General features: G+C 28.6%; 1 protein-coding gene across 4 annotated transcripts in view; it reads right to left on the minus strand.

The window, feature by feature from the left end:
* Nucleotides 1-16,892, minus strand: part of LOC119671104 (uncharacterized protein DDB_G0283357) — a 61,390-nt gene that overhangs the window by 4,580 nt on the left and 39,918 nt on the right. Inside the window, exons 1-4 of one of the 4 annotated variants that reach the window (XM_038081614.1) lie at nt 10,349-11,773; nt 3,144-3,867; nt 2,522-2,681; nt 2,282-2,453 (exon numbers count right to left, since the gene is read on the minus strand). In XM_038081614.1, the coding sequence (XP_037937542.1) occupies nt 2,282-2,453; nt 2,522-2,681; nt 3,144-3,867; nt 10,349-11,573 (2,281 nt within the window). In that variant the 5' untranslated portion in view covers nt 11,574-11,773. Of the gene's footprint in view, nt 1-2,281; nt 2,454-2,521; nt 2,682-3,143; nt 3,868-10,348; nt 11,774-16,892 lie in introns of those variants that run through there. The other 3 variants (XM_038081616.1, XM_038081615.1, XM_038081617.1) reach the window with 3 other exon arrangements.

Below are 16,892 nucleotides of genomic sequence, written 5' to 3' on the forward strand. Positions count from 1 at the left end.
GGTGTAGTGACCCATTTATGAGGTGAAGTGATCCACTTATTAGGTGTAGTGACCCACCTACTAGGTTGGTTACTACAACCACAACTAAATTGCTAAAACATCTCATATATATGTATATGTAATTCATTATAACTGTTCGGTTTTTGAATAAATTGAAAATATATATATGTATGTATGAATATATTAGAAAAAATTAGATTTGAATAATAAGAAAACTGTTCTGATTTTGTAAAACAGCACAGTTTTCTTTTTTTTTTTGTTAAGTAAAAGTTTTCCGATTAATTTAAACTTTTCGTTCATAAATAAAAATGCTAATTTATGCTATTCATTTCGCCATGAAGCAATATTTGTTATCCTTGAATATATGGAATAATTTATATCAATTTATGTGCGTATATTAAGCCATATTCGCTGAACAAATCCATCTGATGGATGCGAATTGTCTTAAATAATTGCATTTTATGGAAAATAACGCACATTTTGTGAAATCAAAACAAAAAGGGGAAAAAAACAAAACAAAAAATTGCAATAAAGTTAAAGTTTATCTTGATTTTTTTAAGATTAAAGAAAATTGTGAATTTGTTGTGATTGATTACAGTATGATAATGATAGGAAAACATAATAATCTGAATATAGTAGAAATAATGTTGATAATTGTTTTAGGGAAAAGATAAACCGATATCGTTTCTTTAAAAAGTAAATGTACATACTTCGATGCGTTCGTCAATATGACTGTAGTGACTATTTTACTTATAGAAACTGTTGAACACTGACTCTGAGCTTCAAATTTGGCAGGGCACGAGTTTAACCCCTGGTACTTGCAGTCTCAAAAAATTATTTACGAATAAATAAATAGAAGAAATATTTTCAAGACCACTGATGATCGGTATTTGACAATACTCGAATATGCAGCTATTCGGTTAGATCAGCTAAGAATTCAATTAATTAAAATAATATAAAAAAAAAATTTTTTTGTTGTTGTAGTACATTACTTTACGAAACCTCTTTAAAATAATTAAATTAAATATATAATAAATATAATGGAGCAAAGTGTTTTCAAAAGTTTCAAAACATACTAATAAACCTCACATATTATTATGTTTATTAACAATATATATATATTGGAATAATAAGATCAGATAAGATGAGTACTCTCAAAAAAAATTTTATATTAATAATAATTAAATGTTATTTCAAGAGAAATTATATTAAAAAGATAAACTGTTATAAAGTTCTAATGAATAAATCAAATAAACTTAAAGCGTAGGCGAATTTAATATAACTATAAAACATTTATTCGCTTACAACATAAATAAAAAATAATATAAAATAAATAAAAAATAATACAAAATAAATAAAAATTAATATAAAGTAAAAAAAAATAATATAAAATATATAAAAAATAATATAAAAAAATAAATAATATAAAATTAATACAGAATTTTTTTTCATTAGAATATTTTTTGTAGTTGTTTTAGAGGTTAAATTAATCCGTGATATATTAAATTTTTAGAATTATACTTAATAGTAATATTAAAACTAGCTAGATGAATATAAAATATGTTAATTATGATTTTAAATAATATATTTTTATATTATCATACAACCATAGCTTATATAAGAGCAATAGAATTATATATATATTTATATATCTTTGTTAATTATTTTAATAATAATTAAAAAATTTTTGTATATAAATGAAGCTCTCTATATAGTCATTGTAACGACTATTAGAAAATATTTATGTTAGTGTCTATTGAAAAATATCTTCCACATCTCATTCCAGTCTTATACAATTCTTACTATCTACATAACGAATACTGTTTCAACGTATCTCAAATGTAAGTTCATGTTCCAAATAAGCATTTATGCAACCAAAAAAAAAAAATAAAATTGATTCCAATACATTTTTAAATAATAAATATTAAATTTATCTACGAATTAAATGTGCAATTTTGGTAAATGTTTTTGAAGTGCAGTGTGCACTATTTCCTAAATGGCTCAAAATAATATTCAATACTTGATCTACTTTTTGAAAGTCGGACATTATTTGAATAAATAAATTCATTTTTAATTTTACGAATATCATTTGTTTATATTAACTTCATGGTTGATGTTACTACTCAATGCTTCTTGTATTTTCTATTTTTTTTATCTTATTTATTTACTTTTTTTTTTGGTTGATATTGCTTCCCTATTTTTGTCTCTCTAATTTCATGTGCGTGTTGTTTAATTTATGCAAAAAAAATCTTTATTTTATGTTAACTATAGCTAGACTGACCTCTCTCACTTGGAATGCCAGCAAGTTCAATGTCTGGTATTATACCAGACAATTGTTCAAATTTTGGTCCTAGTTCTCGTTTAAGACTGACTATTTTTTTCTGAAGCATAATTTTCTTCTTTGCAAGTTGCTCTACTTCCGTCTCCAAATTTTCATCTCTGTCTTTAAGTTCCTGAAATATAAATTTATATATGTATATTATAATAATTATAATTTTAATTAAGTCATTTTTATACGTACCTTAACAAATCTTATTGATTCACTTAATATTGCTAAGTTCGAAGTCTTTTTACGATCCTCATCCCTTAATGGAAGTTCATTTTTTAAAGCTTCATAACATTCCTTAAGCTGAGCTCGTCTATGCTTTTCTAATTTGTTGTGTACTTCGCGGGTGCCGGGACTAAAAACATAAAAAAATAAAAATAAAATAATTTAAATAAATAATATCAATAATAATAGAATGAAGTAAATAGTAAACAAATATGTATGTGTGTTGTTGTTGTAGTGACCCGCTGGGACCTGCTTTGTGAAGTCCCTTTGGGAGATGTTGAACGGCACTTAGTCGTCGCTGGCGACGAGTGGCTCCGGTACGTAGACCCGACCGTTCTTGGAACCTAGAGTTTTGATCATTTGTTTGACCAGCAATTTTTCTTATTGCGTTATATAAGAACAAACGCATAAACCAAAGCTATATATAAATGTAATTAACTATTTTTGTTACTTTAGTTATTTTACTTGTCTGTACTCTATTTTTGTAAAAACATTATTTTATGTATATTTTTACTGATGTGTACTGATGATGTGTATTTTCTTCCTTATCTTTAACTTCAAATAAATTGAATAACAAAAAAAATAAACTTACCCATTACTATTAGAGCTAATAGTGCGTCTTCGTCCACTTCCACTACCAATAGAAGGTGTAACATGTGTCAATTGAGATCCTTGCTGCCCTGTTGGCATTATCTGCATATAATGATTTCCACCATTTGCTTGACGCGGCGGCGAATGATTGCTATTACTACTGTTTACAGAATTCGATACATAACCCATGTGTGCATCATCCACAATCATGTGATTACTATTGCTATTGCCATTATGGAGTAACAGTTGATTTGCTGAAATTTTATTGGAAGAAAGTGAATAACTTCTTATACGAGAATGTCTATCTATTAGTTTTCTAGTCGACATTGGTGGTGGTGTTAAGGGTAGGGAGGATTTATGTCTCGGTACATTGTATATGGGTAAGCTTGGATTGTTGTTGTTGTTGTTTTGCGTTGGTATATTAATGGCTTTTGAAGTGCCACCAATTGTTGCCGCTGCTGAAGCAATACGTATGCCACCATTTAATAACATTTGTTTACTAGCAGCAGCATTACCAATAACAGCAACATTGCTGATACTTTGTTGCTGTTGTTGTTGTTGATGTTGCGTATGGGATTTTGTAGTTTGTTGTTGTTCAATTATTTGTTGCTGTTGATTTTGCTGTTCATGTAAATTACTTAATTGTAATGGCAGCAAAGTGCTAATAGGTTTGGAATTGGGAGATGAATTTTCAGTGATGGAAACATTTGAGGGAATTGCATCCTCTATTGATAAATAAAAAAAAATCAACAAAAAAAGGAGAAATTAGAATTATAACTTAAAAAAATAATGTAGAATAGGAATTTTATTTTATAAAATAAACAACAAATGCAAAACAAAACAAAACAACATAGAATAAAGCATAATGAATTAGGAGAGGCGTGGGGTGAAATGTATTAACAAAACTTATTAGCAATCAATGCTTTAATGAGATTATGTATAATGTTATGATTTTTTTTTTATTAAAAAGATATATAAATTTTATGAACTGTGATAAGACTTAATCATTGTAAGTTTGAAACAAATATATTTATCTTAACAATTTTTCAAGTTGCAATTGTGGTTGCAAAATACAAACAGACAGAGTTTATATACCAAATTCATTTAAGCTGACAATATCTGCTTTGTTCATGTAAATGGATATTTTTTTTTCTGTGTACAATACATACTTATATAGTTTGAACAATAGACAAATAATAAGTAAAATACAATACAAAACTCTATTATTGAGAATTGTAGTCCAAGATTGGAAATGCATTAACAAAGCCCTGTCAGCTCACAGATATGCACTAATAGAAATTCAACAAAAGTGCGGGCAAGTTTTATTGTTTTTATTTGTGCAATATTTTTGCAGGTGTATAAATTATAACTACGATGACGCATTTTATATATAAAAAGTATAGATAAATTCATAGAAATAAAACAAAAAAAAATTTGTTATACTTTTTATAAGCACTTGTAACCACTTAATATCTACTATACATTTAAATTCATTATATATAGATATATAAATTTTTATATTGAGTCAGTGCACTTGAGCTCTTTTACTCTCTATTAACTGGGAGATTTCTTCATAATCCCTCTCTAAGCCTTGACTGGATTATTGTTTATCACTTCATCAGACTAAGCAATAATTGACCTCAGATCTGTATATCTCTCCGAGGAGCCTGTAACCATTCTGAGATTTGATAACGTGATGATGGTAATCCTGTCACTTTTCATAAATAATTTCAGGGCTTTAAATTGATTTTGTATAAATGGGTTTTTGTTACATATAATTATAACTAATTAGTATCCTTTCTTATCCTGATGGGGTAAATCAATTATTAAATTTTAATAATGGATACCAGAAAAATATATCTTTTTTTATATACATTTTTTATCCCTATAAATATGCAATTATTACATTTGAATTAAATTGAATACATGTTCTTTCACCCCTTTCAAATATGCAACTAATATTAAATTGTTACCGGAGGAGATATTGATTTCTTTATAATGAAGATATAGTTAATTTCTTTTATTTTTTTATTATCGTTCGCACTATTGTGGATGAGGGATATGGTAGGTTTGTCAAGATGTTTATAATACAAAGAAGAAAAAATATTAATTTCGAATTTAAATGAAGAAATAAAAAATTCGTATTATCTACCAAAATGTTGGCATGTAAAATTTAAATTAATTATTAATAATTAATTATTAATAACATAAGGATACTTGAAGCGATAGTTCAAATTTTTTAATTGTTACATATTGTTTTAGTGATCCATATAATGTACTTAGAACTCTAAAACTGGAAAATGTCATGAATTCGCTTCAAATTTAAAGTGAAACAGCTATTCGACAATGTTACTGTAATTCATTTTGTTCTGGCACAACACATAAGCTGACTTTGACCGTTCAGATCTTAGTGATCAATATATTGTACTTGAACTCCTAAAATCCAAAGACGTCATGTATTCCCTACAGAGCTAAACTGAAACAGTTATTCCACAATGTGCCTATAATCTATAAATTCACTTGGACCACATTATCAAAAAAAAAAGCCAGATTACAGGAATGAAAACAAGATGAAAACAACAAATTGCTATATGGCAAGGGAAAGACCGTTAATCGATGAAGACAGCATCTTGCTGTGTGTACTATGCACTCGTCTCAACATCCATTATATGTATATATATATATAACATACTTAACTGTCTTTCTAATATCTTTATTATTTATATGAGGTATTAAAAATATTTTATATACAATTGTTTTCTCCTTAGAAATAATTTAGAAAAAATAATTTAAACAAAAAAGCATTTTTAATATTAAAGAATAGTAGTTTAGATATTTATTTATTTTTTTGTTAAATATTTGCAATACTGTAGTAACTGTGCGACCCCCTCTGTTCTCCCACGCAAAAAGCCACGTGAACTTAAGTTTTATCACGTTGCTAATCGGGGCCCACGAATGCATGAGCGGAATTCATTAAATTGTATTTAAATGCATTTGAAAAATATGAATGTTATGCGCTTAAACGTTTGTGTATATATATGTTTATGCGTACATAAACTGTGTATATATAAATTTTTTTCAATGTTTGATAACGAAAATTGTGTGCTGCTTTTTTATTTCTAATTTTTTTTTATATATATGTTAATACAAAAGATAAATGAGCTAAGCCGACCTGCAGCTTAAATTTTTATATGTTGTTGTTTTTGTTTTTGGTTGGTAATCACACACACACATGTTCATTTTTTCGCCTTCAAATTGACGTTGCGTTGAGTACATTGACATGATTTGCTAGTGATTACGTGTACGGGAACACATAAGTTACTGGGTTTTGTATGGAATTAATTGCTGACCACGATTAGGTGGATCATAATACCTCCACTCTAATTATGGAGAAACAGAACATCGGTTGATCGAATCTTATGATAAGTTCAAGAGTATAGAATAAGGAAAATATCGTATATATTGGAAATTTTCAAATGATTATATGAACTAAAATATATAATCAATATTAAAAAAATAAAAAACAGTTTTATTTTAAGATATTGGGTGAAAATAAATAAAGATTTTATCTATATTATTTTAGAAAATAATAACTATCGGAAATGATTACATCTCAATCACACTGCTTACAAGCAGATAATAGTACAAAAATACAAAATATAAGTTAATGGTGCAGATATTACTCACCATAAATTTCTGGGGTCCAACTAAGTTGGTTAACTAGACCGATTTCCATAATAATCTAATAGTTTATGCTAAGTAAATGGCTTAGATATCATAAGGCACTAGTAGCGTCTAAACTAGTTGGTCAACTAGCTTGGCTGTCACAATAATCTAACTGGTTTAAATAGATTAGTATAAAGAGAAAAACATAAGTTAATAGTAAAGATGTCAATATGGACTCGTATGGTCATAGTAAGTCAACTAGACTTACTGCTATAATAAGTATGAGGACTAAAAATAAAACTTACTGATTTAGTTCTGAACCAATAGACCTCTTTAGTTGAAGTGAGTTAGTCAACTAAACTGATTGCACAATAACCTTATGCTTTATATACAAAAGTATAAGTATTCGGTAAAGTAAAGTATAAAAGTATTCGGTTATCATAATGGACTCCTAGGGTTACTGGTTCAAATATCATAATGACGTCGTACGGTTTGAGTAAGTTAATAAAACCGACTGCCATAATTACTTATTGGTTTAGTTACATAAATATAAAAAAAAGCTAAGGTAATGGTTTAGTTATCACAATAGATCCATAGCATCAAAGTGAGTTGCTTTGGCATGGCAAGGAACCTGTAGGATCCCAGCGTGTTTATCAACTAGACTGACTGTCATTACAACCTAACGGTTTAAAGACAAGAGCATTAAGAAAAGATACAAGTTAATGATTTTGATATTTATAGTACGTGAGTAAGTCAACCTCACCATCATATTATGTGAATTGATCGACTTATAATACATTTCTGGTTCTACTCTACAAATTTCCTGATTGTATTAATGACAAGAATAACGGAAGATGCAGAAATAATGTTTCATTATCAATTATGTTTGTAATCATATAATATATCATTATCATATTAGTATAAATTAAGAATTTAATAAAGAGTTGAGTCATTGCCAGACAATGAAAGTATGAACTCATTCTCAGATAGCTGCTTAAAGCTTAAACAAAATGGAAAGCAAAATAATTATTTTTAATATTTGCAAAAATAGACAATCAAATTTATGCAGAACGTGGTTAAGCAATTGCAACACACAACGTGGAGAAAAATAATTAATAATAGAAAAATACTGAAATGACATAAGTGAGTGAACGTTTATTAAATTTAAAATTTAAATCAGTTACCGAGACTCTGAAAAGTTGTGCGAGGTAAAAACAGTTCATTTCTTGATTTTTTTTGTTTTTTGTGCTAAACATTTAGTGCACATGTCAAGTATTGCATTACAAAATGAAGTAAATGACTTCAGTTACACAGCTGTAAATTAATTGAATTCATATGCAATTTAATTTTATTTTTTATTTTTTTTTTTTTGTGTTCATTTCTCTGTTGTAAATTAATGCAATTATAAAGCGCTGACAGAGTTTATTAGTGCCAACAACAAAAAATTCTATTCTAAAACATGTGCAACTTATTTAAAATATTTGTTCTTTACGTACGTGCATAAGTATAGTGCATTGTATACATTGTATCTCTGTATCTAAGTACAATTGTATTGGTTAAACATATGCATTTGCACTTCACGTGTTGCTGATTAACAACGAGCAATTTAACGAACCCGTACTTAGTAATTTTATAGTTGCAATTACCGGATTTCCATTATTCAGTTAACACCACACAAAAGCAACAAAAGCAACAAAAAAAATATGAAAAAACTTTATTTTAAGAGTGCAATAAATAAGTTACTCATACGACACGTTGTCTAATATAAACGAAAATTTTATTAGTTTTTATTAGTATATATGAATAAACAATGTATTGTGTATTCTAATATTCTATTATATTTATAAAATATTATATTATTCAGAATATTTAAATAGCAGATAAGTTTTAACAATTGTGTAAATGAACGCATTACGAAGATTCAATGATATACATACATTTGTACGTAAATTCGTCCCTATTTAATGGAAAGAAAATTCTGACATATCAGTCATCAGATAATTTCGCTTATAGTTATGTTAGGAATCAAGCAGAAGATTGCATATTCCCTTCAAAGACTGTTGCCTAAGTGCGTATTTGTATTAACCAATGAATTTGTGAGTTTTTGTTAAAAAAAAATAGTGATAAGCCACTATAAGCTAAGCTTAGGTCGAAAAAGAAATTTTTCTGTAAAACATATTTTTTAAATAATAAGGATTACTAAAAAATATACAAAAAAAAATTGCAAAAATATTGATAAATAAATAATAAGGAATACTAAAAAATATACAAAAAAAATTGCAAAAATATTGATAAATAAATAATAATATTTTCCATAAAAAGATTTTAAATTAAAAAAAAAAAAACAAAAAAAAAAACAAAAAAGCCCTTTTTTTTAGATTTAAACAATAAGATTAGTAGGGTGTAATATGTTTATTACTTTCAAATAAAATAATGTTCTAGTCATCAAAACTTTTTTCAAACTAATTTACGAAAACATATTAGATAGATATATAGGCAGAGAAGTGAACTTAAGCCCCATCAGAATAAATTCGATTTACAGTAAAAACAGAGTATTAATGAAAACACGGAAGATTGATGCAATTATTGAAGTTCTTGAATAGTTGAAGTACAATAATGAAAATAATTTTAAACACGAAAAAAAAAAATACTTTAACAAGAAATGGTATAAGCCACGATTAAATGAATACACTTGCTTCGATTTCGATTAAATGGGTTATTACAATTAAACCAAATAGGCGATTGACCTCTTTTATTAGAAGAAAAAATTCTTAAAAATTAATTTACAAGTAAGCCCTCTTAAAATAAATAAGCTCTATATAAAGCACCAAATTAGCGAACATTTAATGAACTAAAATTGTTATAAAAATTAAGCTATTTAAATAAACAATTTTTCAGAATTTAAAGGTTGTAAATTTTCTATTGACAACTTATATCTTGGTATATATTGAAAATATTATTTCGTTCTGCCCTTTGAAATTTTTATTTTATTGATCTAAAACATACTTTCGGCATTTGTATTTATAAGAAGAAATACTGATAGACTGAAATCCACAAAAATCAAACAGTTGGACAAACTTATAGACTTATTAGATTGATTCACTTTTACTTGAATGATGAAGTTGTATCCCTTCAGTGTTGTTCGTCTGCCGAACACTGTCGACCTTTTAGGGGTCCTTCTGATCTGCATATCAACAATGCTCATTCAATTTATCACAATTAATAATCATATGAGCTCTATATGAGCTCAGCAATTCCAACCTAGCCTAAACTATATATCATCTCAAGATATAGATCTATAGACGTAGAGATCTATAAAGCAGATAACATGAAAGAAATTACAAAGATGTATACACGGTTTAAGATGTGGATAGGTAAAATAGTAGTGTGACAGATGAGAGGGTTAATGTATTTAAATCAATTTTTAAATTTTCTTAAAGAAATTGATAATCATTGTATTCAGAACGAAGAGTTTCATAAAAATGTGAACAGAATGACTAATTAAAATATCCATAAAATAACAAAAATATGGATAAATACCCTGCAAATAGTGACGTATCCATTTCTTTTTTGGTGGCGGCAATAGGTTTATATCATTTTCGTGTTCCTCGCAAGCATTCTGAGTTTGAAACGCTGATTGCGAATAAATTTCCGCACGTTGAGCACGTTTTCGTAAATTGCGTTTAAAAACCGAAGACGAAACTTTAGAATTGTGTAACGGTGGCGGCAAGACGAACTCATTTTTCGTAGTAACAACGTTATGTTGCCGCACATTGCATAAAAGCCTGTCACTTGCAGCGGTATTCACATCGTCATCCATATCCATGTCCACATGCACATCTACATCCACATCCACATCTACATTGCTATCGACATAGCCACCAGACATGCTAACAGCAGGCACTGCCAAGATGTTATAAACTTGTTCTTGTGCTGTGGACTGTGTTGAAGTAGTAGCGGCACCAGAAACAGCAGTGAGAGCAACAGCAGGAGCGGCGGCGGCAGCGGAGGCGACGGTGGCGGTGGGTACGATAGGGATTGTGTGCATTGCGGATGACAGTGAAAATGTTGGTTGTGCGCAAAAAGATGTTGTCATTGCACCATTTGTTGTTGTTTGAGGCAAGTCAGTTGACGCATTTTTAATGCGGTATGCGTTCAAACGTAAAAAAATGTCGGTTAACAAATTGATTGGCAACACATCAAAACTAAATGGCGTCATTGGTGTTGTTGCTGATACTGCTGGCGTTTTTGCCGTTTGTGACATTTGTGACATTTTTGGTACAGCTGCAGTTGGTGTTATAGTTGAGACTGCGTGCAACAAGTTGTTCATGGTGTGTGTATTTGGTGGTAAAAATATTTGCGGCGTTGTTGTTAGTGGAGTTGGTGTAATAGCATTTATTGGTGTTGCTGCTGTTTGCAATGAATTGGAACGTGTTAGGAATGGCAATGACGACGTATTCCCATCACCTGTACCGGCAGCAGCAGCAGTAGCAGCGGTAGCGGCACCATGTAAATGACCAGTATTGGTAAATTGCCAAGGTGATGTTAGCAACGACCTGTTGCGTATAAATTGCTCTAACTGCATGTTGCTGACATTGTTGGCAGCACTATGCGTTGTGTTATAATATTGTAATGTGTTTAATAATTCGTTTAATTGCATTTTTTGTAAATAACTTAATTGTATTGATTCTGTTTTTAATGTTTCTGTTTCTGTTTTTGTTTGAGTTTCACTTGTTACAAAAGCATCTTTTCTTGGTTCCCACATATTTGGTTAAGTTGAGTAGCCTGGCTGGTTGCTACTCAATTAAGTTGTCGGTCTGTGCTTCAACTCACACGGTTTACAATTGCAAAATAATAATAAACACTAAAGTAGTTTACAACCGGAAATTGCACTCAACACTATCTGCAAAATTAATCATTTCAGTTAACCGGCATTAAAGCATTTTACAGCTTTAAAGTCACAGTCATAAAAATTAACCAAATTAAAAAAAATTATAATTTAAAACTAAATCGTTAGCTTTGTTAGTTTATTTATTTATTTTTTTTTGTTTTTTTTGTTATTCGAACGCGTTAAAAATTGCAATTTTTCTTTATTGTTGTCTGACGAACCTGACAACCTTGCATTGTTGATTATTTTATTGTTGTTACTGTTGGTTGGTTATATTGTTTTTTTTTCGCCTTTTAATACGTTAAACCTTTTTTTTATTATACAAATTTATATATATGTATCTATATGTAAAGTTTTTATTGAAACAAGTTTCTTTTGTTGCTGCTGATTTGCAATTTATACCGAGTATGCGTGCATCGACAATGACGACAGCGACAACAACAACAACACAACGGCAGCAGCAGCAAAGTCGAGAAAACCATTCACATGAACGACTTTAAAGCGAATGAATGCCGCCTTTGAAAAACACCTTCAACAAAGCCTTTGATTTTGCATTTTACATTTCGCATTTTGTGGTGAGAACAAATACACAAAAGCAAAAACAAATATTATAACAACAGCTACACTAACAAAAACAAAAAGAAAAAGAAAAACTACCATCGCCAACGTGAATAATCAACAACAAGTAAAATATTTACGTACTAAACAATATCGGCAGAAGTTGGCGATTAACAAAAAAAAAAAGTGATATATTAAAAAAATAAGAAAAATTTACAAAAAAAAGGGGAAAAAAATTTAAAAAAATGTATAAAAAAACTAAATATAAAAAAATTATATATAAAAAAAATTATATATAAATAATTATATATAAAAAAATTAAATATAAAAATGAAATTAAAAAAAAATCAAATAATAAAATTATATATAAAAAATTGAAATTAAAAATAAAATATAAAAAAATAAAATACATAAAGAATATATAATATAAACAAAATAAAATAAAATCAAATAAAAAAAAAATTTTTTTTTCATAAAATAAAAACAAAAATTTTTTTCAAATTTTTAAAAATTTTTAAAAATTTTTTTTTTTTAATTTTTCTTAAATATTTGAATTTTAAATATTACAACAAAAAATTTTTTAAAATCAAATAAAAATCTTAATAATTTGCATATAGTGAGAATTTCTAGCTTCATTCTGGTTTTTATATTTTGGTATCATTTCTTGAACAATTTTTATATTAACCCTTTAGTTCACAAGAATGCTTGTGAACGCCAGCCTACAATTAAACTATTGAGATTGTATCCAGAATTAACAAAATTAAACCATAAGCGACTAAATATTTTACGAAACCACCAAATTTTATTTAATTTAAAACTATCTTCAGTAGTTTCTTCAAAACAAAACCTGAGAACTAGAGGGTTAAACAGTCAAGAAACAATCTGTGTATTAATTTAGGTACCATTTCTTGTTTTATACAATTCAAAACAATAATAATAGTTTCTACTGTACATAAATTCTGGGAGTAATTCTTTGAAGTATTTGGGCCTCAAAATTAATCCTAAATTACAATTTTCATATTAAACAAGATACAGGGTGTCAAAAGAAAAAAGTAGTAAAAAAAGTCTCAAAAATTTGCAAGAAGAAAAAACGAACTGAAAAGTTTAAACGGTAGTTTTTATTTAATATGTACACTCAACATAAGTTTTTGTTCAACAATAACTGGATTTGATGAAGGATGAAAAAAGTACGTTACGTTACAGGCACATACTTTCATTAATAGCTTCAATGATTTATATGAATTTTCCTTAAAAAGGGTCTAATAAATGAGTTTTTCAACCCGTAGTGAAAAGAAAGTTTTTAACCGTCTATTTCGAGATTTCAACTTGTGAGGGGTCGAATTGTACTAGGAAGATATGCTATGAGACTCGCTCTATACTATTAAGACTTTTGTTAGGGTTACGGCTATTCGGATGAGGAGAAAACTATATTCCACGTTATTTGTCAGTGCCTATTATTGGCTAGGAGATGATTAAAAATTTTTGGGCTTCTTTTCTTAATAATCTCTAAACTGTCTTCCTACAAAGTTATTGACTTGGTCAAGTTTAAAAACTTGTCATATTGGTTTACTTTCACCTTAGGGAAAGTCGTGCTTTTCGACGTTATTCATACGCTGATCTCTAGTCTGCGTATGAACAATGGTAATCCGTGATATCACAACGGGCCATTATTTGAGCTCAAATGGACTTTGGGCACAAGGCCGCTACTCCAACCTAAATTAATCTAGGAGTATGTACAACCTCGGTAACCAAGTGAAATACATTTTGAGTATATGTATTTTGTTGTTGGCATTTAACACTGTTACAATGTTAGTAGAGTTCGTAACTCAATATCGTGAAAACCCCTATTATTATTGTTTTTATTGTAACAACCTTTAACAAAGAAAATGTTATCTTGGGATCCATATGGATATAGATGTCAGTAAAATCATAAGATGATACGAAAATGGTTACGGAAATATTATTGTATTATCCGAAAAAAAGTGTAGTTATTAAAGTGACCGTATATAAATTTTTCGGATTACCTTACTATCTGATCGTAGCAGCAAAGTAACTTAATGCCACGACAATTACTTAAACTGCCCGGTTTTACAAAAAGTTCATGATAAATTTTTCTGCAATTAGCTTAATAATAGACTAGTTTCTATACTAACAGACACTTGGATATTGTATATTGAATATATAAGTTGATATATATGGGCTCCAATGTCTTTTAAACCCCACTAAAAACGTTCTCACAAACTTCATTGAAATTAAAGTTAAGGTCGTTAAAAACTTAATGCGAAAATGTTAAAATTTTGCTTGGTATCCAATCTACATTTTATTTTCGGCAATATAAAATGCTTTTAGTGGGCATCAATTATTGCATAACATATATGATATAAGAAAAAAGGAATCTTTTTGACATCGGTTCCAAACCTTGATTAATATTGCAAGCAAAAAAGTATGAACGGTTTACTATCCTGCAAAACGGTCTGTTAATATAATAAACTGTCCTTTTTAAGTCCTACGCATTTCATAAAAAAATTTTATTACTGTATAGCTACCTCAAGCATTTCGAATTGACATGTATTGCATAATATAGCATGGTTTACCGGAGCATATCAGCATTAGGCATGCAACAGCACGAAAATTGCAACTTGCGGAAAGTAAAGCTTTTTTTATTTCCCTACTTCTCTCCCATAAATGCAGAGTCCTTCATTGAGAATTTTACCACATATACAGACATACACAAGTACTCCACTGCATGCCACTCTAAAAATAGTTAAGCTTTTGCTTAAAGTTTCTATTTTTAGATTTAAGGTTCTGCACCGAATAGGTGTGTGGGCGTCTATTTGTAAAAGGGTGGGTGTTGTACATGTTCAAATTAAACGATGCATGGAAATGCATTATTTAACAAGAGTATAAGTTTTATGCAATGAACAATATAAATAGACAATATATTTGTGTATATTTTTTTTGTTGAAAAACACCCTAAATAGATATCAATATTTATTTTTAAAATTTTTTTCTACTTTCTTTTTTATTAGATCAATGAGAGCGATTCCGATTTTCGGGCAGGCGGATTTGACAATGTATTTTACTAAAACAGGAACGATACCAATCAATACGTTATTATTCAAGTAACTTTTTTAAAAAAAAAAAAATTAATCTAATATTTTCTTAACATTATAACCTATTCATACAGCTCGAAATAATGTCTATTAACTGCTGATCCCGATTCTTTTATTGCTGATATCAATGTATTTGTTGGTTTCAAACCGATTTATGTTAGTTTCAAAAAGAGATTTTAGTTCTTATGCTTCGCTATTAGAATTCACTTTTAAAATTTCTGGTGCATACTATTCTTCAAACCAAAGTACCATATCCCGAACTTAGGGAATGTCAAAAGCAAACACCCTGTATATCGTTTTTTTATTTTGTTGTTACTTGACCGATTAAAGTGGTTAACACTGACAATAAATCCCCCAAGCGCTATCAAAACGATTTTCTTGACTAAAGAACAATATCCTGAATTTATGGAACAATGGAAGCAAAAACCTTGTATATCATTGGTTTTTTTTATGTTGTCTTTTTAAAAATTCCTACATAAACTTCTACTCTATATTTTATGCATTAAAACTATTTACTTTATTATAGTTCAATAACGTTGCTTCAAATTGCAGCAGCTGACAACAAGCAAACAAAAAAATTATTATTATCGCCAGTAAAGGAATATGTGGAAATATCTCAAAGATAAAACAGCTGTTGGCAATTTGAGTGTCAACTGCGTTAATTTACCCTAGCCGCACAGTGCAATCTACTGTATCTGAACTTAATCGTCTTGAACAGAATGAACTTCTACACTTAGAAAAACACACACGTAACCATACACCATTTATAATAAAATATAGTCAACACATAAATATAACGATTATTTGGATTTGTTATATACAGAAATTAGTCGACGAACCTAAGCTAAGATATAATTATAGTAGAAATAAGAAAACAAATAATAGAAAATACATATTCTAATTATTTATAAATAAATATATACAATTTCGCCTACGACCATTAATAAACACAATTGAATATAATAACCAAACATGTGTTTGTTTGTAACAGTATACGATTATAATAAAATCATATACATTATATTATAGAATACATTATCACAGTAAAATCATGTTTAAAAAATTCCGTCAAATAAAATAATTACTGTAAGAATACAAAAATTATTGTTATGACATTTGATTGAGAAAAAAAACTTAAGTAATTGTCTATTTTTAATACATAATATTTCTATTTATAAAATCGATCAAAATCATCTAACTATTTACCCTTTATTGGGTAAGAAGATTTAAAATCGTTAGAGCCCCTTTTCTTACTGATCTGACAGAACTGCAAAATCAAGGACTTTGATCAGGTTGGTTCACTTCCACTTAAATAGGAAAGTCGTGCCTTTTGGCGTTGTTTGTACACTTAACAGTGTGCTCCTTTTGGAGGGTTTCTGGACTTCGTATGAACAACGCTAATCTTTGGTATGCCAAGGGCCACTATTTAAACTCAAGTCAGTCTGGTGTGAAAGGTTGCCACACCAACCTCATCTAACCTGTACTATTTTCAATTTTTATACCGGTTTCTGTTTCAAGAGTTATT

The sequence above is a fragment of the Teleopsis dalmanni genome, chromosome 1 (assembly GCF_002237135.1).
Source record: "Teleopsis dalmanni isolate 2A chromosome 1, ASM223713v2, whole genome shotgun sequence".
NCBI classification, from domain to species: Eukaryota; Metazoa; Arthropoda; class Insecta; order Diptera; family Diopsidae; genus Teleopsis; species Teleopsis dalmanni.